The 19,424-nt window shown below is 36.9% G+C and overlaps 2 protein-coding genes across 2 annotated transcripts in view; one reads left to right on the forward strand and one right to left on the reverse strand.

Moving 5' to 3' along the window:
- The first annotated feature begins 952 nt into the window (after positions 1-952).
- INSM2 (INSM transcriptional repressor 2) lies at positions 953-2,641 on the forward strand. Its single transcript, XM_007938551.1, has one exon. It carries the CDS (start codon positions 953-955, stop codon positions 2,639-2,641), a length of 1,689 nt encoding a protein of 562 aa, XP_007936742.1.
- Positions 2,642-5,874: 3,233 nt separating this feature from the next.
- RALGAPA1 (Ral GTPase activating protein catalytic subunit alpha 1) overlaps positions 5,875-19,424 on the reverse strand; it is a 343,304-nt gene continuing 329,754 nt past the window's right edge. Inside the window, exons 40-42 of the mRNA XM_007938553.1 lie at positions 14,577-14,701; positions 10,281-10,283; positions 5,875-6,023 (exon numbers count right to left, since the gene is read on the reverse strand). Of these exons, the coding sequence (XP_007936744.1) occupies positions 5,875-6,023; positions 10,281-10,283; positions 14,577-14,701 (277 nt within the window). The remainder of the gene's footprint in view (positions 6,024-10,280; positions 10,284-14,576; positions 14,702-19,424) is intronic.

A 19,424-nucleotide genomic window follows, 5' to 3' on the forward strand; every position in this document is an offset into this window, starting at 1 on the left:
TCATTCAATCTACATGCTAAACAGGCCATTCAGGCACTAAGTCATGTCTCTGGGTGGTATGAGGGAAATGTGTGAACAGAGAAACCACTTAATCTGAGGAGAGACGAAAATTAGATGCCACTCTCCCCTCCCCACTTCTATTCCCATCAGAGAGGAAGCATTTATAAGCCCCAAGGACCAAGACCCAGAAACGTGCTGGCGTCCTCAGCTCCAGAGGCTTGCCAGCACGCACGATCTCCCGCAATGAGAGCCCTTCTTCCCAGATGAATTCTCATAGTATCACAGACACTCTCAGTCTTGATCGATACTGGATGGCAGACGTGCTCCCACCGTCAAGTGTAGGCACAGGGCGGTGGATTTAGCCGCCCTGCCGCTCTGTTGCATCTTCTCATCAGCTCAATAAAGGCAGAGGATGTTAACCTGTTCCCGGCTGACACACACCAGGTCGTCTCCCTAGGCACGCGCTTCCTACCGCCTCTTCCCCTCAGCTGCCCTTTGGTAGGGCGGGGACTTTTCTGTCAGACTCACACTCTCGGGGGCAGCAGGTCTTCACTCCGCGCGGAGGGCGCCGTGAGTGGTCTATTCGCCCGGCTTCCCAGCCAGACAGTGCCTAGATCTTACCTTCTCATGTCTTCGCCCGGGGTAGCACCTCAGTCTGCAGCTTCGGTCCAACCGAGGCTGCTCCAGGGCGGGGTAGGGGCACAGAGCCACCCGCTTCCTCTACTCCGACGAGCCCCGCCCGACGGAAGCCACGCCCCCGACGCCCGCTCTCACTCCTGATTGGTCGTCCAGCCAGGAGGCTGCCTGGCCAGCTCCGCGCCCACGTCTCAGGTATAAAGGTTCCCCCCGGCATGACCGTCGCGGCGAGGCTCCTGTAGTTAGCGCACTCGCCGGCTCTCAGTCCCTCTGGCGCCTCTATTCCTCCTGGCCTCCCAGCGGTTCTGACTCCACCATGCCGAGGGGCTTCCTGGTGAAGCGAACTAAACGGACAGGCGGCTCGTACCGCGTACGTTTACCCCAGCGAGTCTTTCCCTTGATGGGGCTCCAAGGGGCGCCGCCCTTTCCTGAGGAGGCACCCAGCACCTCCCTACCTGGTGCAGAGCGGGCGGCGTCCCCTGTCGAGGAGGGGCCAGAAAAGGGGCTGGCGTCGGAGGTGGCCTGGGAACTGTCGGGCTCACCCTGTCGGGCAGCTGGGGTAAGCTCGGGACCACGCGGGCGGGAAAGCACGGAGTGGAGGGCAGACGGCAGCGAGGGTCCTGGGCCCAGCCCTAGCCCCACGAAGCCGGCGGGCGCAGAGCTGCGCCGGGCGTTCCTGGAGCGCTGCCTCAGTTCACCCGTTTCCGCAGAGTCATTCCCCGGGGGCCCCGCCGCAGTGGCCACTTTTTCCTGTTCAGTGGCTCCAGCAGCCGCCTCTACCACGGGGGAGCAGTTCCTGCTGCCATTCCGGCCCCCATTCCCGGAGTCCACGCTCCAACCGGACCCCGGGTCCCTCTCGGCCACCTTGCACGGCCCGAAGCGTTCAGTAGGCAGCGAGCGCCGCGCCAAGTTACCTTCCGGCTGCCCGACGGGACTCGCGGCCGCTGGGGTCAAGAAACCAAAGGCGATGAGGAAGTTGAGTTTCGCGGACGAGGTGACCACGTCCCCTGTCCTGGGTCTGAAGATCAAGGAGGAGGAGCCCGGAGCGCCGTCCCGGGTCCTGGGGACTAGCAGCACGCCGCTAGGGGAGTTCATCTGCCAGCTGTGCAAAGAGCAGTATGCAGACCCCTTCGCGCTGGCGCAGCACCGCTGCTCTCGTATCGTGCGCGTTGAGTACCGCTGCCCCGAGTGCGATAAGGTCTTTAGCTGTCCTGCCAACCTCGCCTCCCATCGTCGCTGGCACAAGCCGCGTCCGGTAGCGACAAACACCGCCACAGCCTCCTCCGCCGACGGGAAACCGCCTCCTTCGGCGTCCTCGTCCACCCCGGACTCCGGGACCATCGCGTCTTTCCTGGCGAAGGGGAAGGAGAACAGCCGGGCCGAGAAGACCGCGGATCAGCACCCACCAGCCAGGGACAGCTCCGGAGATGATCAGCACCGGGACAGCGCCCTGCGCCCCAGCCTCCAGGTGCTGCCACCCCCGGAGCCACTGCTGCCACAGGTCTCCTATGCAGAAGAGCTGTTGGGCCGCCGCGTGCCTGGACCGGGCGGTGCTAGCGGTGTCGGGGGATCCGAGATATTCGTGTGTCCGTATTGCCACAAAAAGTTTCGTCGCCAAGCTTATCTGCGCAAGCACCTGGGCACCCACGAAGCCGGCGCTGTCCGCGCCCTCGCCCAGGGCTTTGGCTCCGAACGCGCCGCTTCACTCGCCTTCCCTTGCCCGCTGTGCGGGGCGCACTTCCCATCCGCAGACATCAGGGACAAGCACCGGCTGTGGCACGCTGTCCGCGAGGAGCTGCTTCTGCCTGCTCTCGCAGGGGCGCCCCCCGAAGTGCCGAGTCCAGGGGGGACATCTGACGGGGGTGTTCAGCAGATTTTCTCGTGCAAGCACTGCCCGTCCACTTTTTTTAGCTCCCCTGGGCTGACTCGACACATCAATAAGTGCCATCCTTCAGAAAGTCGACAAGTACTGCTGCTGCAGATGCCACTGCGGCCAGGCTGCTGAAGCCGAGGCAAGATTGCGAGATAGGCCTTGGAGGAAACAGATTGTGGGAGCTTCTATGGGACTTTCTTCAACTTGCAAGTTTACCCTCTCTTTCCTATATTTTCTCTCTCCTAAAACTCTCTCAGTAGTCAGTGTTCCGCCAGAAAAGCGGACAGCAAAATGTAAAATAAAATCCTTCTCTAGAGCAGGTATGTATGCGGTGTAAACATTCCCAGTTCAAAGACGGCCAGCTTTACATCCTTTTTCACTTCACCCACTAAATAGCATTTTACCCACAAACAATGGAGAGCCTAATGAATCCCATATGACTTGTAATTCCTATGGAAAGTCGCAGTGAATGCGTGCATGTCTCAATGTCTACAAAAGATTCTAGCTACCAAAAGTGGTAGTCACCCATGTTTTTTCTCTTGCCATGGCAGGCACCTATGTAGTTTCTGTCTCAATAGGGTCAGACGATCTTGCTTGTATATTCTGTGAATTGAAAGTTATGTGAATGATGCCAAATTTACAGGAGAAAAATATAAGATTCAAGACGTGTCTGTCTGTAGAAAATGTTTGCTGCTTTTGAGGGCTATGGGATCTCCCCTATAACCTCTCCCCGCCCCCCCCCCCAGTTATATGTATTACTTCATTCTTAAATTAGTATGTGGAATAGAGGATACTACTTTACTGAAAGGAGTTAAAACTGAGACACCCCCAAAATTCTTACCTTTTGCTACCTTGTATGCAGTATTGCAGCATCCCTGAAAACCTACTTAAAACCTTTCTTTAAAGCTTTTTGGGAATTTAGAACTAATTTCCCCAAGTTTGTTTGTTTTAGTAAGATTTCACTCAAACTGTTTAATGCTTCTGTTATATATCTCATACTATGTGTTATATATGAAATTATGTTCAGCTTAAAGATGTTAATAGTTATAATCCACCATGGAACTGGTTATTCATTCAATAGTCAGTGATTTCTTTTTCAGCTGAAAGTTGTTTTTGAATTGCTTTTTGTAAATCATATTCAGTGTATATTCTGTATCCACACCCTAATAGCAGATAGTCCATATTTGTAAAATGCTTACCACCAAATAAATGTACATAACTTGTGCTTTGTTGTGTTGTTTGTCTTAACAATCTTACTGGACACAGCCTTTCAAAGCCACATTTCTTATCTCCCCAATACCAATATTCTATTTTATAATTTTGCTGACCTATTTAGACAGAATAAAGAGAAATTATATTTGTAAATGACTGTAACGGTACAGAAATGCATTGGGAATTTTTCCTTTTAAGTATGGTTGCATAGACTGAACTCCAAAGGGCAGAAGATACATACTGTTCTTTAAATATAAAAAGACATTTTTCAAGAAATGTCTTAGTAGAAAATAATTTTAAGTATTTCTTAAAAAAAAAAAACACTTCAAAAGTTGGGGGTTATTTGAAAATGAAAAACAGGTCATGCTAATTATGCTACTTAATTCCAGTACTTCAAGTTGGTGTTTTCACTCCATTTTGTTGCATATCACCAAACCCACAAAACCATTACTTGTTCATTAAAAAAAAAAGTCATTTTACAAACATGTAAGTGGTTACTTTTTCTTTTTTAATTCTTCATCTTGACTGTGGGCAAATGTCAAAATTGTTAAACCTTGCTTCCAGGAACTCTTATTGTCATGTACATAAGCTTTCAATAGTTTCATAAGAATTTTATTTATAAGGAAAAATAATAAAGCAAGTGCACAGTAACCTTGAAAGGTTGTTTTAGAAAAGCTTGTCTGTATAGTTTTGTTCTTGAAAGCACATTATAAGTGAAATTAAAGAAATCAAAGAAACATGAGGATAAGGTAAACTGGTGATTTAACCTAGTGCAGTGAGTGAAGTTTCTGAACAGTCTTCATAAAAGCATATAATTTCCTATGATTTTGACAAGTGTGGTAGGATCTCTGAGAAGTAAGTTGAAGTGTCTCATGAAAAGGGAATTTAAATTCATTTTTTTTACCACTGCCTAAAATAAACTGTATAGTCCTGCTTATTAAGTTTGAAAATATATTAAACAGAAGAATCAAAACTAACAGGAAGTGATAAGAATATTTTTATTTTATTATTAAATATCATGTCATCTTTTTTTCCCACTGTTACAAATTCGTAGATACTATATGAATGATGATACATAATTTATTTTATAGTTTGCTAGTATGATGTATTTACACACGCAGTTAGTACCGATGTCATGCTACATTGCCTTAGGAGATGCCTGTTCAAAACAAAATGTAAGCAAAATGGAGGCAGCTTATCTAATGTAGGAAAGTACTTCTGGAGGGTGGAATGTATACTGACCTGCACCTGCAAGTTTAGTATTAGCAATAGATTTTACTTAGATTCCCAGGTCATGTTCCCTTTTCTTTTTAAATAATACACATAATTTGAGCAACACATTTATATCAGAAAAGTCTTTTTCCCTACCTCTTTTGATATTTAAGCAAGTTATATAGATACATCAGGATCTAGCAGCCAATAATAAAGGGCCACAATCTTTAAAAAAAAAAAAATTGGTATTTGACAGTGGTACCACATAAAAACAAAAACATTATAAAAATTGTTTGGAAGCTAAACATAAATCAAAGTTCAGCACAGTGATTTTTCCAATTATCAAATATATCATGGCATGAGCTGCATGGCCAAGAAATGAGACATTACTTTGGGAAGAGAAAGTTAATGCTTATTTTAGTTGAAATGAGATGCTAAAAGACCATTTAAGTGTTTTATTTTGATAACATAAATAATCTGTACACATTCTGTGTATTAACAAATCTGTAACTTTTGCTATAACTTTACAAATGCTTATTTAAAATTGTACATTTGTAAAAAAATTATATATTTATTGAGCCATAAAACTGCAATGAGACAATAAATAAAATGATGAGACTTTTGTCCAATTATAATTTGGCTCAAAGTTAATCATGAAATAAAAAGTAAAACTATTTAGACATAATTATATAGGAAGGTAAAGGGTGTAGAATAAAATTCCACCCCCAAAAAATATGGCAGCTTGTAGTGTAGGGGGAAAAAACTGAATAAACAACCTGAATCTAAAATATTAAGTTACAAAATATTTAAATCCAGTGTTTTCTAAGAAAAATGTACAGGAAGGAACATGCATGTTATAGCAGACATGAAGGCTTAGGAAGGTTAACACTATGTTCGAGCTAAGGTGGCTACTGCTGATCACTGCAGGGCTGCTTGTCTCCTTAGGATTTATTGGCTGAGCCAGAGGAACGACGCAGCTTCATGGACATGCGGCTCTTGCTAGTTCGAGGGGACATTGGAGAGGCTAGGTCAGCCCCATCTACCTGCGTTGCTGTTGGAGTTTCACTGGGTAGAATTTCTGGGTAGGAGCCTGTGGGAAATAGCAAGAGTATTATTAGTACCAATCATCTAGCCCCTCATCCTATGAGAAATAACCTTTCTGCTACTGATCTGTAGCATGGGTGCCAACTCTTAATGAAGTTGTTTGAAAGGGAAGCCCAAAATTTGTTTGTTGTAACAGCCTACTAATGTATTTGAAACACAGTCATCTGATGGCTCACATTATCATATTAGCAAGAAAGCGGCAATCACCTCCAGAGCCAGAACCAACCAGAAAGCTCCCCGGAAAAAGCAATAGAAAAGAAAATCTTTGGGCTAGAAAATACAGGGTTCCAAACCATGCAGGGAAGGGCTCAAGAAGCAGGTAAGAAAGACCAATTCCTATTTCTTGGTTCAGGGTATAACCAAGAACAGGGCCATCACTGCTTAAGCTCAAAAGTAACAGCACCTTCCGAAAAGGAACTCAGCCCTTGAAGAACATGCTAGGCATTTATGCTTTTAAGGAGCAAGATAAATTCCTGAGGGTGGAGGGAAAGGGAAAGGAAGAGGGCAAGAATTCTCATCTGAAAGTCAGTCAAAAAGATAAACTGACCCCAGAAATGTCTTAACTAAAATTTTCTCAGCTATACTACTCAGAAGGTACACTATTTAAGAAGGAAACCAGTAAAATTAGTAGATATAAAGTTTAAAAGTTTTAAAAGAAGCAAAATAAGTTCAAATAGGAAAATTCTTTGAGTCATATAAAAAGTTAGTTCTCTACCCTCCATACTTTATTTCTGTGAATTATGCTTCACTAGTACACAGCAATAATAAAGACCTTTATAAATTTTAGGTTCTCAAAATTTTTTTATTTTCTGGATAAATGAATGAACAGAGATTACATGAAAATAAAAAAATGAACAATTGCAAACAATACAAAATTCTGTATACTTTAAGGCACTTTTATTCAGATTTTCTGGGTCTTAAGGACATGAAAATTTTCTTCATGTGTGTTAAACAACAATAACAAAAAAACCCACCATAAATTGCGGGCTGAAATTTACACATCATCTTATTCTGTAGGGAGACTTTTGACCTCACTGACATTTCAAGCGTGGAAATAATTATGCTAGCACTTCCATATAATGAAACATTATGTTTAAGTTGAAGTGATGAATACTTATAAGAAAAAACATAAATAGTCATGTTGTTGTTGTTTGCCATCGAGTCGGCCCCGACTCATAGCGACCCCTCCTTGGGTTTCCGAGGCAGTATCACTATGGAAGTAGGAATGCCCAACCTTCCTTCCGAGGAGTGGCTGGTGGGTTTGAACTGCCAGCCTTCTGGTTAGCAGTCAAGTGCCTTAGGCACTATGCTACCAGAGCTCCCAAGGGGTGCATATTCTCTTAAGATGTCTTAAGTAATTAAGAATGTACCTCTGAACATTTCAAAGTGTTTTTTAAGGTCAAATGTTATATTTAAAAACAAATATACACTGCCAAGAATAAAATGCTTTGTCACTCAAAGTCCAGGTCAACTGCCCTTTTTTCTCAAAGTAGCTTCTCCAGCATTCTTTGTTTTCTAATTTAATGAGGTTCGCCTTCAAAAAACAAGGAGAAGGAACTTTATTACTGTTCACCTTTTCTCTTCTTGAAGATCTGAACTGGTTTAGCCCCATACTGGAAACCCTAAAGGAGAACATGAATCCATGGCCCTCGTTAGGGAAACACTGCAGGTGGATGGCAGAAGGAAGGTGAAGAGTTGTAGCTCATGCTTTTCTAGTAATGCGTACTATTCCAGGCCATCATGAGAGGCTCTCCCATGGCTGTTTACCTTGAGATGGCCAATATTTTCTAGCGGAGGTTTTGGGAGGAAGAGAACTATCACTGCATTTCTTTCTTTGTTGTGAATGAAGAAATGGAGTAGTGAGCAGAAGTGAGAAAACAAAAGAGAAGATAGATAACTGATCTGAGAGACGTAGTGCAGAATTTTATAGGTGTTAACTGAAGAGAAGAGAGCAATCAGGTTTTTATTATGAAATATACTTGGGCATGCAATGTGTTATGGTGATAATGTTTCACAATGGGCAATGCTTTGTAAATTCAAAATGTTATACTTACCAACTAACAGTTTTACAGGAAAAAAGAAAGAAAGAAATAAAGTCTATGAGAGAAAACATCTACCTTTCAAGGTAGTCACTGTACTAGTGGCATGCTATCCTAACCACTCAGTCAAAGCTTCTAGGGCTGCACTGTCCAATACGGGACATCTATAGCCACATGTGGCTATTTAAATTAATTAAAATTAAATACAAATAGTTCAGTTCTCGGTACACTAGCCACATTTCTAGTGTTCAACAGTGCTATGTGGTTTGTGGCTAACGTATTGGCAGATACAGAACATTGCCATCGTTGTAGAAAATTTTATTGGAGAACATTGTCTTAGAGTATGCTAAACCCAAAGAATATTTTTCTCAAAAATAGCAATTCCTCCACGTCTCCTTTATTTTATTGCCTTCAAACTGAAATCCCCAGTCAGTTAAATCAAACTCTTTAGTGTATGTGGTGTATAGGTATTAGTATTTCCTCATGTTTTAGCAAATGATATTCAGATTCTATAAATAATTTATAGTAGATAGTTCTCAACTTTAGATGTAAAGACTACAGTGATACCTACACATTTAATATCCAATTCTGCCTATATACTGATTTGTACCACTGCAATGATAAAGAATGCTGATTTATCTAATTATTTCTATTACCAGAACATCTTCAAGGATAAAGTTTAAAAGTTATCTATGGGCTCCTGTGTTTCCTCATACTGTATGTGTTATTAAGATTCTTCCAAAGTTCATACAGACTCTGTCTAAATCTTGATAGTATAATAAACTGATACATATACTGCATTGCTTCCAACAAGCTATTATTATAAATAGCATAAATATGATTTTGGGATCTGTATAGATTATATTCAATGGATTGTTATTTATTGTGGTTTTGTTTGTACTGTTTGCTGACAGGTATGGTCATTTTAAACTGATAAAGTTATTAAATATACTTTAATATAGCTTTTAAAAATACTGTGACTTTGAAAGCAAGTTCAATTAATACTGAACTAACGGGCAATGTAATGTGTTAGAGACAGCACAGGTATGGGTTAGACAGAACTAGGTTAAATGCCAAGGCTGTCATTTTACTGTTTGATCTTGGGCAAACTGACAGTTTTCTTATTTATAAAGTGGGGACAATACTAGTTATTTTGCAACGTTGTTGTGGAGAATAACAATTACACAATTACATATGTATCCTGGCATATAATAGGTGCACAAAAAAATATAGCTATACAACAAAGAAACAGATGAGTAAAAATTAACTTTGATTTACAACAGACAAGGGTTAGAAAAGAAGAAATCAGAAAATATTTTGGAAGAAAATATAATCTTTCAAACGTGGAGAACATAAGAAATTGTTAAGTTTAGTTTTGGGAAAATTAAAGAACTTATCCTCTCTTATTTTGATATTCCTGTAAAATATAACCTTATATGAAAAGTTACAAATTATCCAAATAATCTTAACTGCTTAAATACTGTTGAAGAAGTTGATAAGTGGTTAGGATTAGCATGGATCCACCAGTGAATGTCACAAAGGAAGTAGTAACAAATTTAAAATAAAATAGATACAGGCTAACAAGTAGTTTAATTTCAAGAGACTCAAGAACTACAATCACTGCAGACTTAGAATAAATAAGGCTAAGCTTGCCATAAGTTAATCTCCTTACAAATGAGAAAAACTGGGTGTAGGATAGACTAATTAATTTGATTTCATGTGGATAATAAATGGCAGAACTAGAATTTGACCCAAATCACTTCAATTCAAAAGCCTACTTCAATGCGTAGGAAAAGTAGCACCCTAAAAAAAAAAAAAAAAAATTAACAATTTTAATTTTGTAAATATGACAGGTTATTGGGCAACTATTTTTCTTTCTTTCTCTTAGAAGCAGAAAGAATTGAAACTATTTAGACTTGCTGAGTAATTATAATAGTTAAGAATATGGACTCTCATGTCAGACAGATCTAGGTTGGAATACTGACTTTACCAAGTACTGAGTAAGCTTATTTTTCTTCTTGGAGAACTGACATGAAGTTAAGTAAGAGAATGCAAGTACAGTGCCTAAGGCATATGACTGCTAATCAGAAGGCTGGCGGTTCACATCCACCAGCAAAGTACCTGGCACTCAGTAATTCCTCAATTATTATTATTTCATTACAAAAATTTCACATCTGAATGAACATTCTGTGTGGAACTTGAACCTACTAATTAGTGTCATAAAAGGTTAATGGACTTAAGATTGATACTGTTTGCCTCTTGGTCAACAAATACATGCCAAATTTCCAAGTTTGAAGTACTGAAAACAATACCATTGGCTGCTTATAATTTTAGGCTAATTTAGTGATTAAAAAAATATAAGTAGGAACCTATTTAGAATACCTATTAAATAAATCTATAACTTCTTTGTTGAAGGAAATTTATTTTCTTGTTGGTACTTACAAGTAGAATTTAGGATGTTTATAAAATAACTTTCTTCTGAGGTGCTAAAATATTTTCTCTCAGAACACTTCAAGCCTTGGGAAGGGGAGGCAAGTTTAAAATAAGTTTTAAGTAAGGGCAATGAGCTAAAAAGGTTAATACTCTAGTTTTCATAATCACTCTACCTAGATTTTGTCTGATTTTGATTGCACAAAATTATATATGAATTTTATTATTAATTATTATTATACTTCTTTAATTAGGAACCTATACTTTTTAAAGTGGTATATATTTTTACACACACACAAACACTAACCAGCCCTTTAATTTTTAAAGTACTAAGATCTCTAACTTGATCTGTAGAAAAACAACCAACCCAAAGGGAAGTATCTACTAGTTCAATTAGAATAACAGAGTATTTTAGGTAGTTCTAAAGATCTCTGGTGGCATAGTGGGTAAGGCATTTGGCTGTTAACCAGACAGTTGGTGGTTCAAAACCCACCAGCAGCTGCTCCATGGTAGGAAGAGAGGCAATTTATTTCCCTAAGAATTCACAGCTTTGGAAACTCAATGGGGGTTGCTATGAGTTGGAATCGATTTGATGGCAGTGGGTAATTCTAGGTATACCATGCAACAGGTATTAAGAAAGTATTTATAGATTAGTTGGAAAAAAAAAAGACAACATTGGAAAAATTATGGATGTATTTCTAATACTGAAATTGAGAAAGATAAATATTTTCTGTGAACTTTGAGCAAAACAGAATCCTTTCTTTTTGTTGGCATTCTAAAATTTCTTTCATTTAAAAAAAAAAAGACTTGATACTGAAAAGACAAATGTATTAGTGAGAAAATGTAGTTTTGAATTGCCAATGTAATCTAGCCAAGAAAAGAAGTAATTTCATTTTAAAGTTTAGAGGCAGAGAAGTGTTCTTAAATATAAAAAAAGTTTTTAAAAATAAATTCACTACAAAACTTTTGATATTTTCCACACACATGCCTAACAAAGATAAAGGGATTTTTTTCCTGTAATTTTTTTTTTTAAAATAAAGAACAAGAAAAATCTAATAATGTTTTAATGTAGTTATGGAAGATCAGCAAAGTGTGACATCACAATATCTCCTTCAATGACCTTAGGGATAAAAATAATTTCCCTTAAGTATCAGTCTACTGTCACAGATGCCACAGTCCATTTTGAGAAAATACAGTTAAGAAATTTATGGCTCAAATATGATATACCAAAATGTTATTTACATCTATTTAAATAATATGGAAGTTATATAATAAAATCATTTTCTGGATTTAAATATCCTCACAATTGGTACAATTCTGCTAAATAACCTCACAGGTGGTACAACACTGCTAACCAGGAAGTTTTATACAATCTTGAACCAAGCTAAGCAAATTTTGCAAAATAGTATTTTCCCATATTATTCCACTGAATATAACTGTGTCATAGGGTGGTTAGATACATTACAATCAGTGCATTGGTATTTCTTTGAAACTTAATTTCAAATTATTACATGAAGTTATATTATTTTATATATACAGGGTATGCAGAGAGTATCAAATGTTGAGTCCTAAGTGCAAGTATAAATCCATTTCCTCAATGGAGAGAACAAATTTTATGATGATATTAAAAAAATAAAATTGAATCCCCCAAACATCATACTGTTTTATAATTTTTACAAACTGGAAGTCAGGTGCATTTCATTATGATATGGCTTATTTCATGTCTTCATTCTATCATTCTGACTTACAACTTGAAAAGGAACTTCCTATAGGAGGTTTATCACAGGAAAGTCAAGATTTGAGATTATTGAAAGAGAAAAAAAAAAAATCATTCTTCAGATACCATAATGTTTTTGGTCCTGTAGCAAGAGAAAATATTTCATTTCTATTGTGTCAAGTTGAGAACCATTCAAAAATTTATATATTTCATAATATTAAAAAGTCTGCAAAAAAGTCAGTATCAAAATGTATTCAGTAACACTAGCTATGTTACTCAAGGTAAAAACATCCTTTTAAAATTGAAGAGTGCATTAGAGTATCTAATGGTTACTATAGGGAAAGATGATTTTCAAAAATTAACTGAAAAAAATTTACAGCACAGAATAAGGTTTATGTTCAACTGCACATTTCTATTACTATTTAAATGATAATTTTTATTTCAGATAACTTGTAGAGTAAATGAAATAATACAACATGTTTAAAAAAATGAAGCCTCTAGAGCCTTGCTTTGATTGCTTCCTTTACTTAATGTTTCAGAAAGTGAAAATATTACTTATTTCTCAGATTATATACCTGGCTAAGTGTGCAGGACTAAAAGGAAAACATTAAGAAGAAAAGTATGAAGGACTCCAGCTGGTAAACAACTGCAATATGAATATTGACAGCCTTTATAAATGTAAAGGGAAAAGTTAGGCCAAATGGGGTCTTATTTTCAATATTTTTCAGTTAAATTTATGGCTTGACTTGATACACAAAAGTGTTAGTCATACATATTTTAGTAATATATAGTCTGATATTTTATCAGATATTCTCTTTTATTAAACAATGAAATTGCCAAGTATACCTTATGAGTTTTCATTTTGTTCCCATTAGTTTGCTTTTAATATCTTTCATTTAGCATTATTCTTAATGCCAAACAGATTAATTTTACAGTGTCAACCCATTAAAGTGATCTTAGAATTTTTATTCTCTTTTTAAGAGATCCAGCCTAGTCTAATTTTGTCTCTATCAGGTCTTTTACATTAATTGAAAAGGTTCTAAGTTTTTTGTGAAATTATTTTTTAAATGGCCAATTTATAATGACAGGAATAGAGGCTTAAATTTTATTGACTAAACCTCAATTGAGAATTACAGTAATTTTTTTTTCTACAAATAAATTTGGCCAGAAAAGGAGTATTATCCTTTTTAAACTTATTTAGTATAGTGAAAACTTTTTTAACATAAAGGGAATTTGAAGGTTTATTATGATCAACTTTAAGTCTATTTTCTTTTCTTATTTCCCTTGAGCACCATTACAATAGTCATATTTGTATTTTAGGTGCCTAGTACAGTGTAAGGCACACAACAGTACAATTAATGAATTAAAGATACCTAATAATAATGCAACACATTACAAAATACAATGACACACCACTTCAGTTCAGTACTACTACTTTTTCATGCTGAGAAACAAAAAAGGTCTGTACAACAAGGTGTAACTAATTTCAACCACAGTTTTATTATTAGTTATTTTTCATCCCAGAACCAGTGTTAGTGTTTCATGCAGACCTGGGTTAGTAAGTATAACTCTGGAAGAAATTTAGTGACAATTTCTGAAATATTTAGTATGAATCAGGGCAGTGTTAAGCTTGCTTATGTTTTGAATCACAAGCTGAGTAGCTTGCTAATTTTCAGAAAAGGAAATGGAGGAAGAACAGAGGGTGCTTTGGTTGACACTTTGTCTTACCTTCGGATAAACAGAACTGATATTTAATGATCTAAAGAGGGAAAATAAAATAAATGAAACAATCATAAGGAGTGCAAGATACTACAGTATAGGAAGGCCACAAGTTATTTATTTTCTTACTGATTTCTTCAAAATTAGTTAATTGTAAAAATGCAGTACCCTTTTACAATCTTTAAATACTGGAACATAAATTACTGTATTAAGTACTTGTAAATCTAGAATAGTTATCTTAGCTTTATTTTTAAGATCAGTGATGATAAGGCAAAATTCTTGGTCATCAAATTTGATCCTCTAAAGTTCAGAGAGTACATGCTCAACTTGTGCTACTTTTGCAGAAACTTCAGTGATGATCCCATGAGATACAACAGTCATTTATCTATTACCTCAGAGAAAATGTGTGCACGTACTTTTACGAAGACTGTTGAGTTTTAAATGAAGTGCATTTGGTAAAAGAAAGTATAAATCAAGTTTATAGGCCAAATTCAAATACTAAATAGTGATTATGTTTTAATGATGGAATTTTTTCAATCAAGTTTTATATTATTTTAAGAGTTTTTAGAAGAAAAGGGTATTGCATTTCAAGTTCCAATAACTACAAGTAACTAATACTTGCTTTTAAACTTACCGGCATCAGATGGTAAATGATGGTAGGGAGCTGGAGAAAAAACCTGTGCTGCAAAATCTTCAAATGTGGTTGGTTCCAAATGGTGCTGAACAATTGTTTGCAGGTATCGTGCTCTCTCCTCGTAGCTGATTTCCTTTAGTTAAGGATGAACTGAAATGCAGGCCTCATCAGAAAAGAACAGACCTCCACTAGTGCTACCACTATTGCTAAGCCATTACCGTTTCAGAAATATAATTATTCACTAATTGTTCTTGCATATCATTAAAGTTTGGCTTTTTAAAGAGTAAAAAAATAAAGTACAGTTTTTAACATACGTTTACTCTTTAGCATACCAGTATAAATGACAGCTTAACTGGGAGATAAAATTTATTAGAAAATAATTATTATCATACTAAACTGTTACAGGAAGAAAGTTAACAGTTTACATGAAGAAGGATTCAACTGCTATCAGGTCAGCCTACGCTCATCTTGTTAATCAGTTCTGATCTGAAATTTTACTCTAAAAAGCCATATGATAAATATTATACTGATGCTTAAGATACTGTATCCAAATTCTATATTTTTATTTGTAAAGATTTATTGTGAAAAATTCCTGCATACCTTCTTTTTCTAAAAACCTTCCATTTTCTCAACATTGTTCTCAAGTTGAATGGAAGACTACTGTTGTTGTAATCCCTGAATAACTCCATGTGGTTAAGATAAATACATAGCTGAATCTGTATGTCAGGAAAAAATACCTAGTCAATCATAACACTGAAACAAGCAGGAATATTTGCAAAGAGTCCACAGGACTCCTAAATACTGGCTAACAAAGCATCTACAGGGCACTGACACTGACAGAAAAACCCTGTACTTCTCTTTCACCACACTGCCTTCTCTGATATTATTGACAAGCAACCAGTACCTTGAAGTGTTGTTGCTTTTGAACAACCCACTCCAGGCTTCTGTTTCAGCAGGCCTGATTGTGCTGTTAGCACAGAGAGGGCGAGAAAGAGAGAGAATATTTCTGTTGTTCACGAAAGCAGCTATGGAAATGGCTGTCAAAATGTAGAGCAGCAGGCAGCAACATACAATTATCAGGAAAAACTCACATGCTGACTTCATGTCGTATAGTTCCTGAACTGAGAAATCAGTTAACCTTTCTTCCACAACTTTTAAAAGTTTTCCTGCTGAACTCAGTGTGCTATACTGATAGGCTTTACATAAGACATTTAAATAAGTATGAAGGATAATTAAAATTTGCCTATTGGGTCTTCTTTTCTCACTGATTTTTTTTTCAAAACCTATTTTAATATTTCCCCTGAAAATTCTTTATTCTTTTTGAAAAAAAATTACAGTACAATTATTGTAGTTCTACAATTTCTGAAGCTGTAGACCAACTTTACAGCCAAGACTAAGAAAAACAATTTTAGAGGAAGATGAATTAATTAAAAATAATCGATAATTCAATGGGAGATACCTTAGCCTGTTACATTTATAAGAATACTGATTAAGAAAGCATAAAAGTTAAACATAAGACAATATTCACTATGCATTTGCCTTAAGATGAATCTGTGATTTTAAAAAATAACTTATATACTCTCTTCTAGAATTGTAATTTATTTTATGCATCAAATATTAAAATAACCTCAATTGCAATTCTTTGCAATTCATTATTTTCGATGCTTGTTAGTAGGGCTGAACTTAAAAGAATTTTACTTCTGAAATGGGTAGTAAGAGGACAAGATGTTAAATGACCAACAGTGAAGATTTTATGGAAGGATAATATAGACATTCTTCAGTCTTTAAGACAGAAAAGTAACATAGTACATTTTTAAGAAGCTATATGGTTATAAATGGAAGAGGATGAAACTGATGGTTCAATCTAAATAATACCACATATCTCACAACTTGTTGGAAAGTACTTTTTTCATTGGGGGAGATTCACAGCTGCCGAATTTTCTGCAGTTAATAGAGTCCTTTGATTCACAGCAGTGCCCCTTGTACAAAAAATACTGGCCTTTGTGTATTACCAGAAACTAATTTTCTATTTGGCTGAAAAGGGAAAAATGGGGTTATTGCTTCTCCCTCCTACAGAGCTTTTCATTATGCCTGATGCACTCAACTTCTAAGCTCTTCTGAGAAAAAAAATAACTGAAGAGGCAAGAGGTAGAAAAATGAGCTTGTTAGCACATTAGAAGTGAAGTATCTTGGTGGGCCCTAGAAATTCCCAGTGGTGTGTTAACTTATCACTCTATGCATGCTGGCACTGATAGTCTCCCAATTGATCACTCTCTTTTCGCACCAAAGGTGCTGCCAGGAAGCAAAGGCTGAAGGCCCACAGGAGAACAGTCTGCTATCAAAACAAGCTGTTTTTAAAAGTCTGCCTGAATGGGTAAAATGCTTCATGAAAAGTAGGGTGGAGATACCTACCTGCTTTTAAAATGCTCTACTTTCAGAAGGTCTATAAATGAAATATTTTGCTTTATCTTATTATACTTAAGAGTTTACACAAAAATTAGGCAGAAAGCAAATGTTAATATTTCTAAAGCAGGAGGACATTTCCAATGTAGTAAAATTTATCAAAGCAAGAACATGAATATCTAGACAGGATACATTTTGGAGGGTAATTCTATTTCACTATACAACAGAAGGAGGTTTAATATCTGAAGAAACCCCAAATCACAGCTATATGAAACTAAACTTATGCAAATGAGGTTACTTTTCCAGATATAATGTACTCATGTTGTGTAAAAATGTATGATTATGTAATAAAATTATAATAAACCTTCAATAGTGGAAACTTCTTTCTAAACTAATAGCAAAAAGTTCAAAAATAGGTAACAGTGAAGAAAATCAGTTAATGGCTGAATTTAAATGAAAAAAAATGCAGACCTTATCATATATTATGGCAGGCTAATCTGTGAAGTTTCCTTTTTGTGGGTGATATATTGAGAAAGCTTTGTTAGCTTAGTAAATAATTATAGTAACTCACCTTCTAAAAACTAAATATTCTTTATAAATTTCTACATTTGGATGCAATCAAATAAATATACAGCAACAGCAACACAATCTATACTACTTAGATCCTTTTCTTTTAAATACTGAAAACATACATTAAAAAGACATAATGAACTCTAAGTAATTAAAACACAGTCCCGAGTCCACCAACAAGGTGCTTTCTGTGATTGAGATAACGATAAAGTTCCAAACAGTGCTGTTAGGATCTGCAATTGTAACCATAATCCAAAGCGGTTAATTCCTGTATCTCCTTATAATAGGTTAGGCTCTTACTCCTTAAAAGGCAGCTCTCTAGGGAAGAGTTATTAGTACCAGCAAATTGAGTGGCATACACAAACTCATGGCTAGCAACAACAGAGCATCTCAAGCTGTATTCTTACTGTGACCATGTGTTGCCATTGGCATTGAAATTAAAAACGGAAATGTGTGAGATGATAAAGAAGTAAAGGTACACTTAAGAAACATCAGAACAAAAATTTAAAATACAGGTCTAAGTTGAATTAAGAAAGTTTTTGTTGTAAATTTAAAACAATCCAAGTTAAAAAAAAAAAAAAGGGGGATATTTTTATCAAATGATACAAATCATTTGAGGAGGGCGACTTTGACCTGGTAGGAATCTTTAATATAGAACTAGCCAATCAGAAGAAATAACACACAGGTGCTACAATCACAGCAATATAATTATACACTAATCCACCTTCCTCCTACTTTCTAAAAGCAGAAAAGGGAAAAGGACTATTACTATTCTAAAAACAATAAAGAGAAATATGCATTTTCCATAAGTTTATACCTATTCTGTACTTTCACTAATATTATGTATTTTAATTAATGACTTTTAATTTTAAACTTATATAGGAAATTATTTAAGGCATTTTGTCACTGTGTCAAGACCAGCTGTCATGAAAGTTGGGGTTCAATTTCAGCCAGGTGCTGGTAAGATATGAATTCTCTGTGCCACAGTTTATCCATATGTTAAATGGGGATATCACTGCCTGCTTCTATTCACATCACAGAGGTGTTGAAGATAAAGGATATAAATACAGGGCAAGCCAAAAGTTCCTCTACATCTGTCCTGACCTTTGGCTCAAGTCTTTGAAAACAGCTGTCTCCAAGAGGACAATTTTCAATGTCTGTTTAAAATACAGACCTATATTCATGTGTAAGAACTCTTTTAATATTTCTTATCCATGCTATGTACAGAGGGACTTTTTGACTTCTTCCAATGAGAGGAAACTCTGATTTCTCATGGGAAAAAAGAGTCAAAATGAAGAAAAGATATCATAGAAAGTTAGTACCAAGTTACCTCACTTTTACTAACATGTAGGGAGAATAGTAGATTTGATTTTAAAGAAGCAACAACACTATTCTCCGTGTGACTTTCTTAACAGTACAATCTGGTAATTGTGAATTGCTTTTACTGTCAGGGAAGGCAAGCTTTCAGCATTATGATCTTTTTCAGCATTCCCAATAGGTTGTGTAAATATTTAGCTCACATATACACAATGGAAACTATATGTGTTTGTATGTACGTGTGTGTGTGTGTATATAATATAATATAAGTATACTGGACAGAATAACAGTGAATAAGCATTTCAAGAGTAATTTTCTAAGTGTTAGAGACATTTTAAAACATGGAACTGCATGTGCATCTCAGGTATTATAATGTATCACAGTCAACAGAGATTGCCCAAACTCTTTTATGGTGAGGAAACTGAGCAGTTAAATGACATACAGCTAGTTAAATAAAGGTCTAGAATTTTACTGATTTAGAAAAACTGATAAAATTTGGTACTATAAACAACGTTTCAGGAAGGTTTTATGTAAAGAAAGAGATTGTATCGATATATG

This window comes from Orycteropus afer, unplaced genomic scaffold (genome assembly GCF_000298275.1).
Source record: "Orycteropus afer afer isolate SDZICR_OR568_19922 unplaced genomic scaffold, OryAfe1.0 scaffold00051, whole genome shotgun sequence".
Taxonomy (NCBI): Eukaryota; Metazoa; Chordata; class Mammalia; order Tubulidentata; family Orycteropodidae; genus Orycteropus; species Orycteropus afer.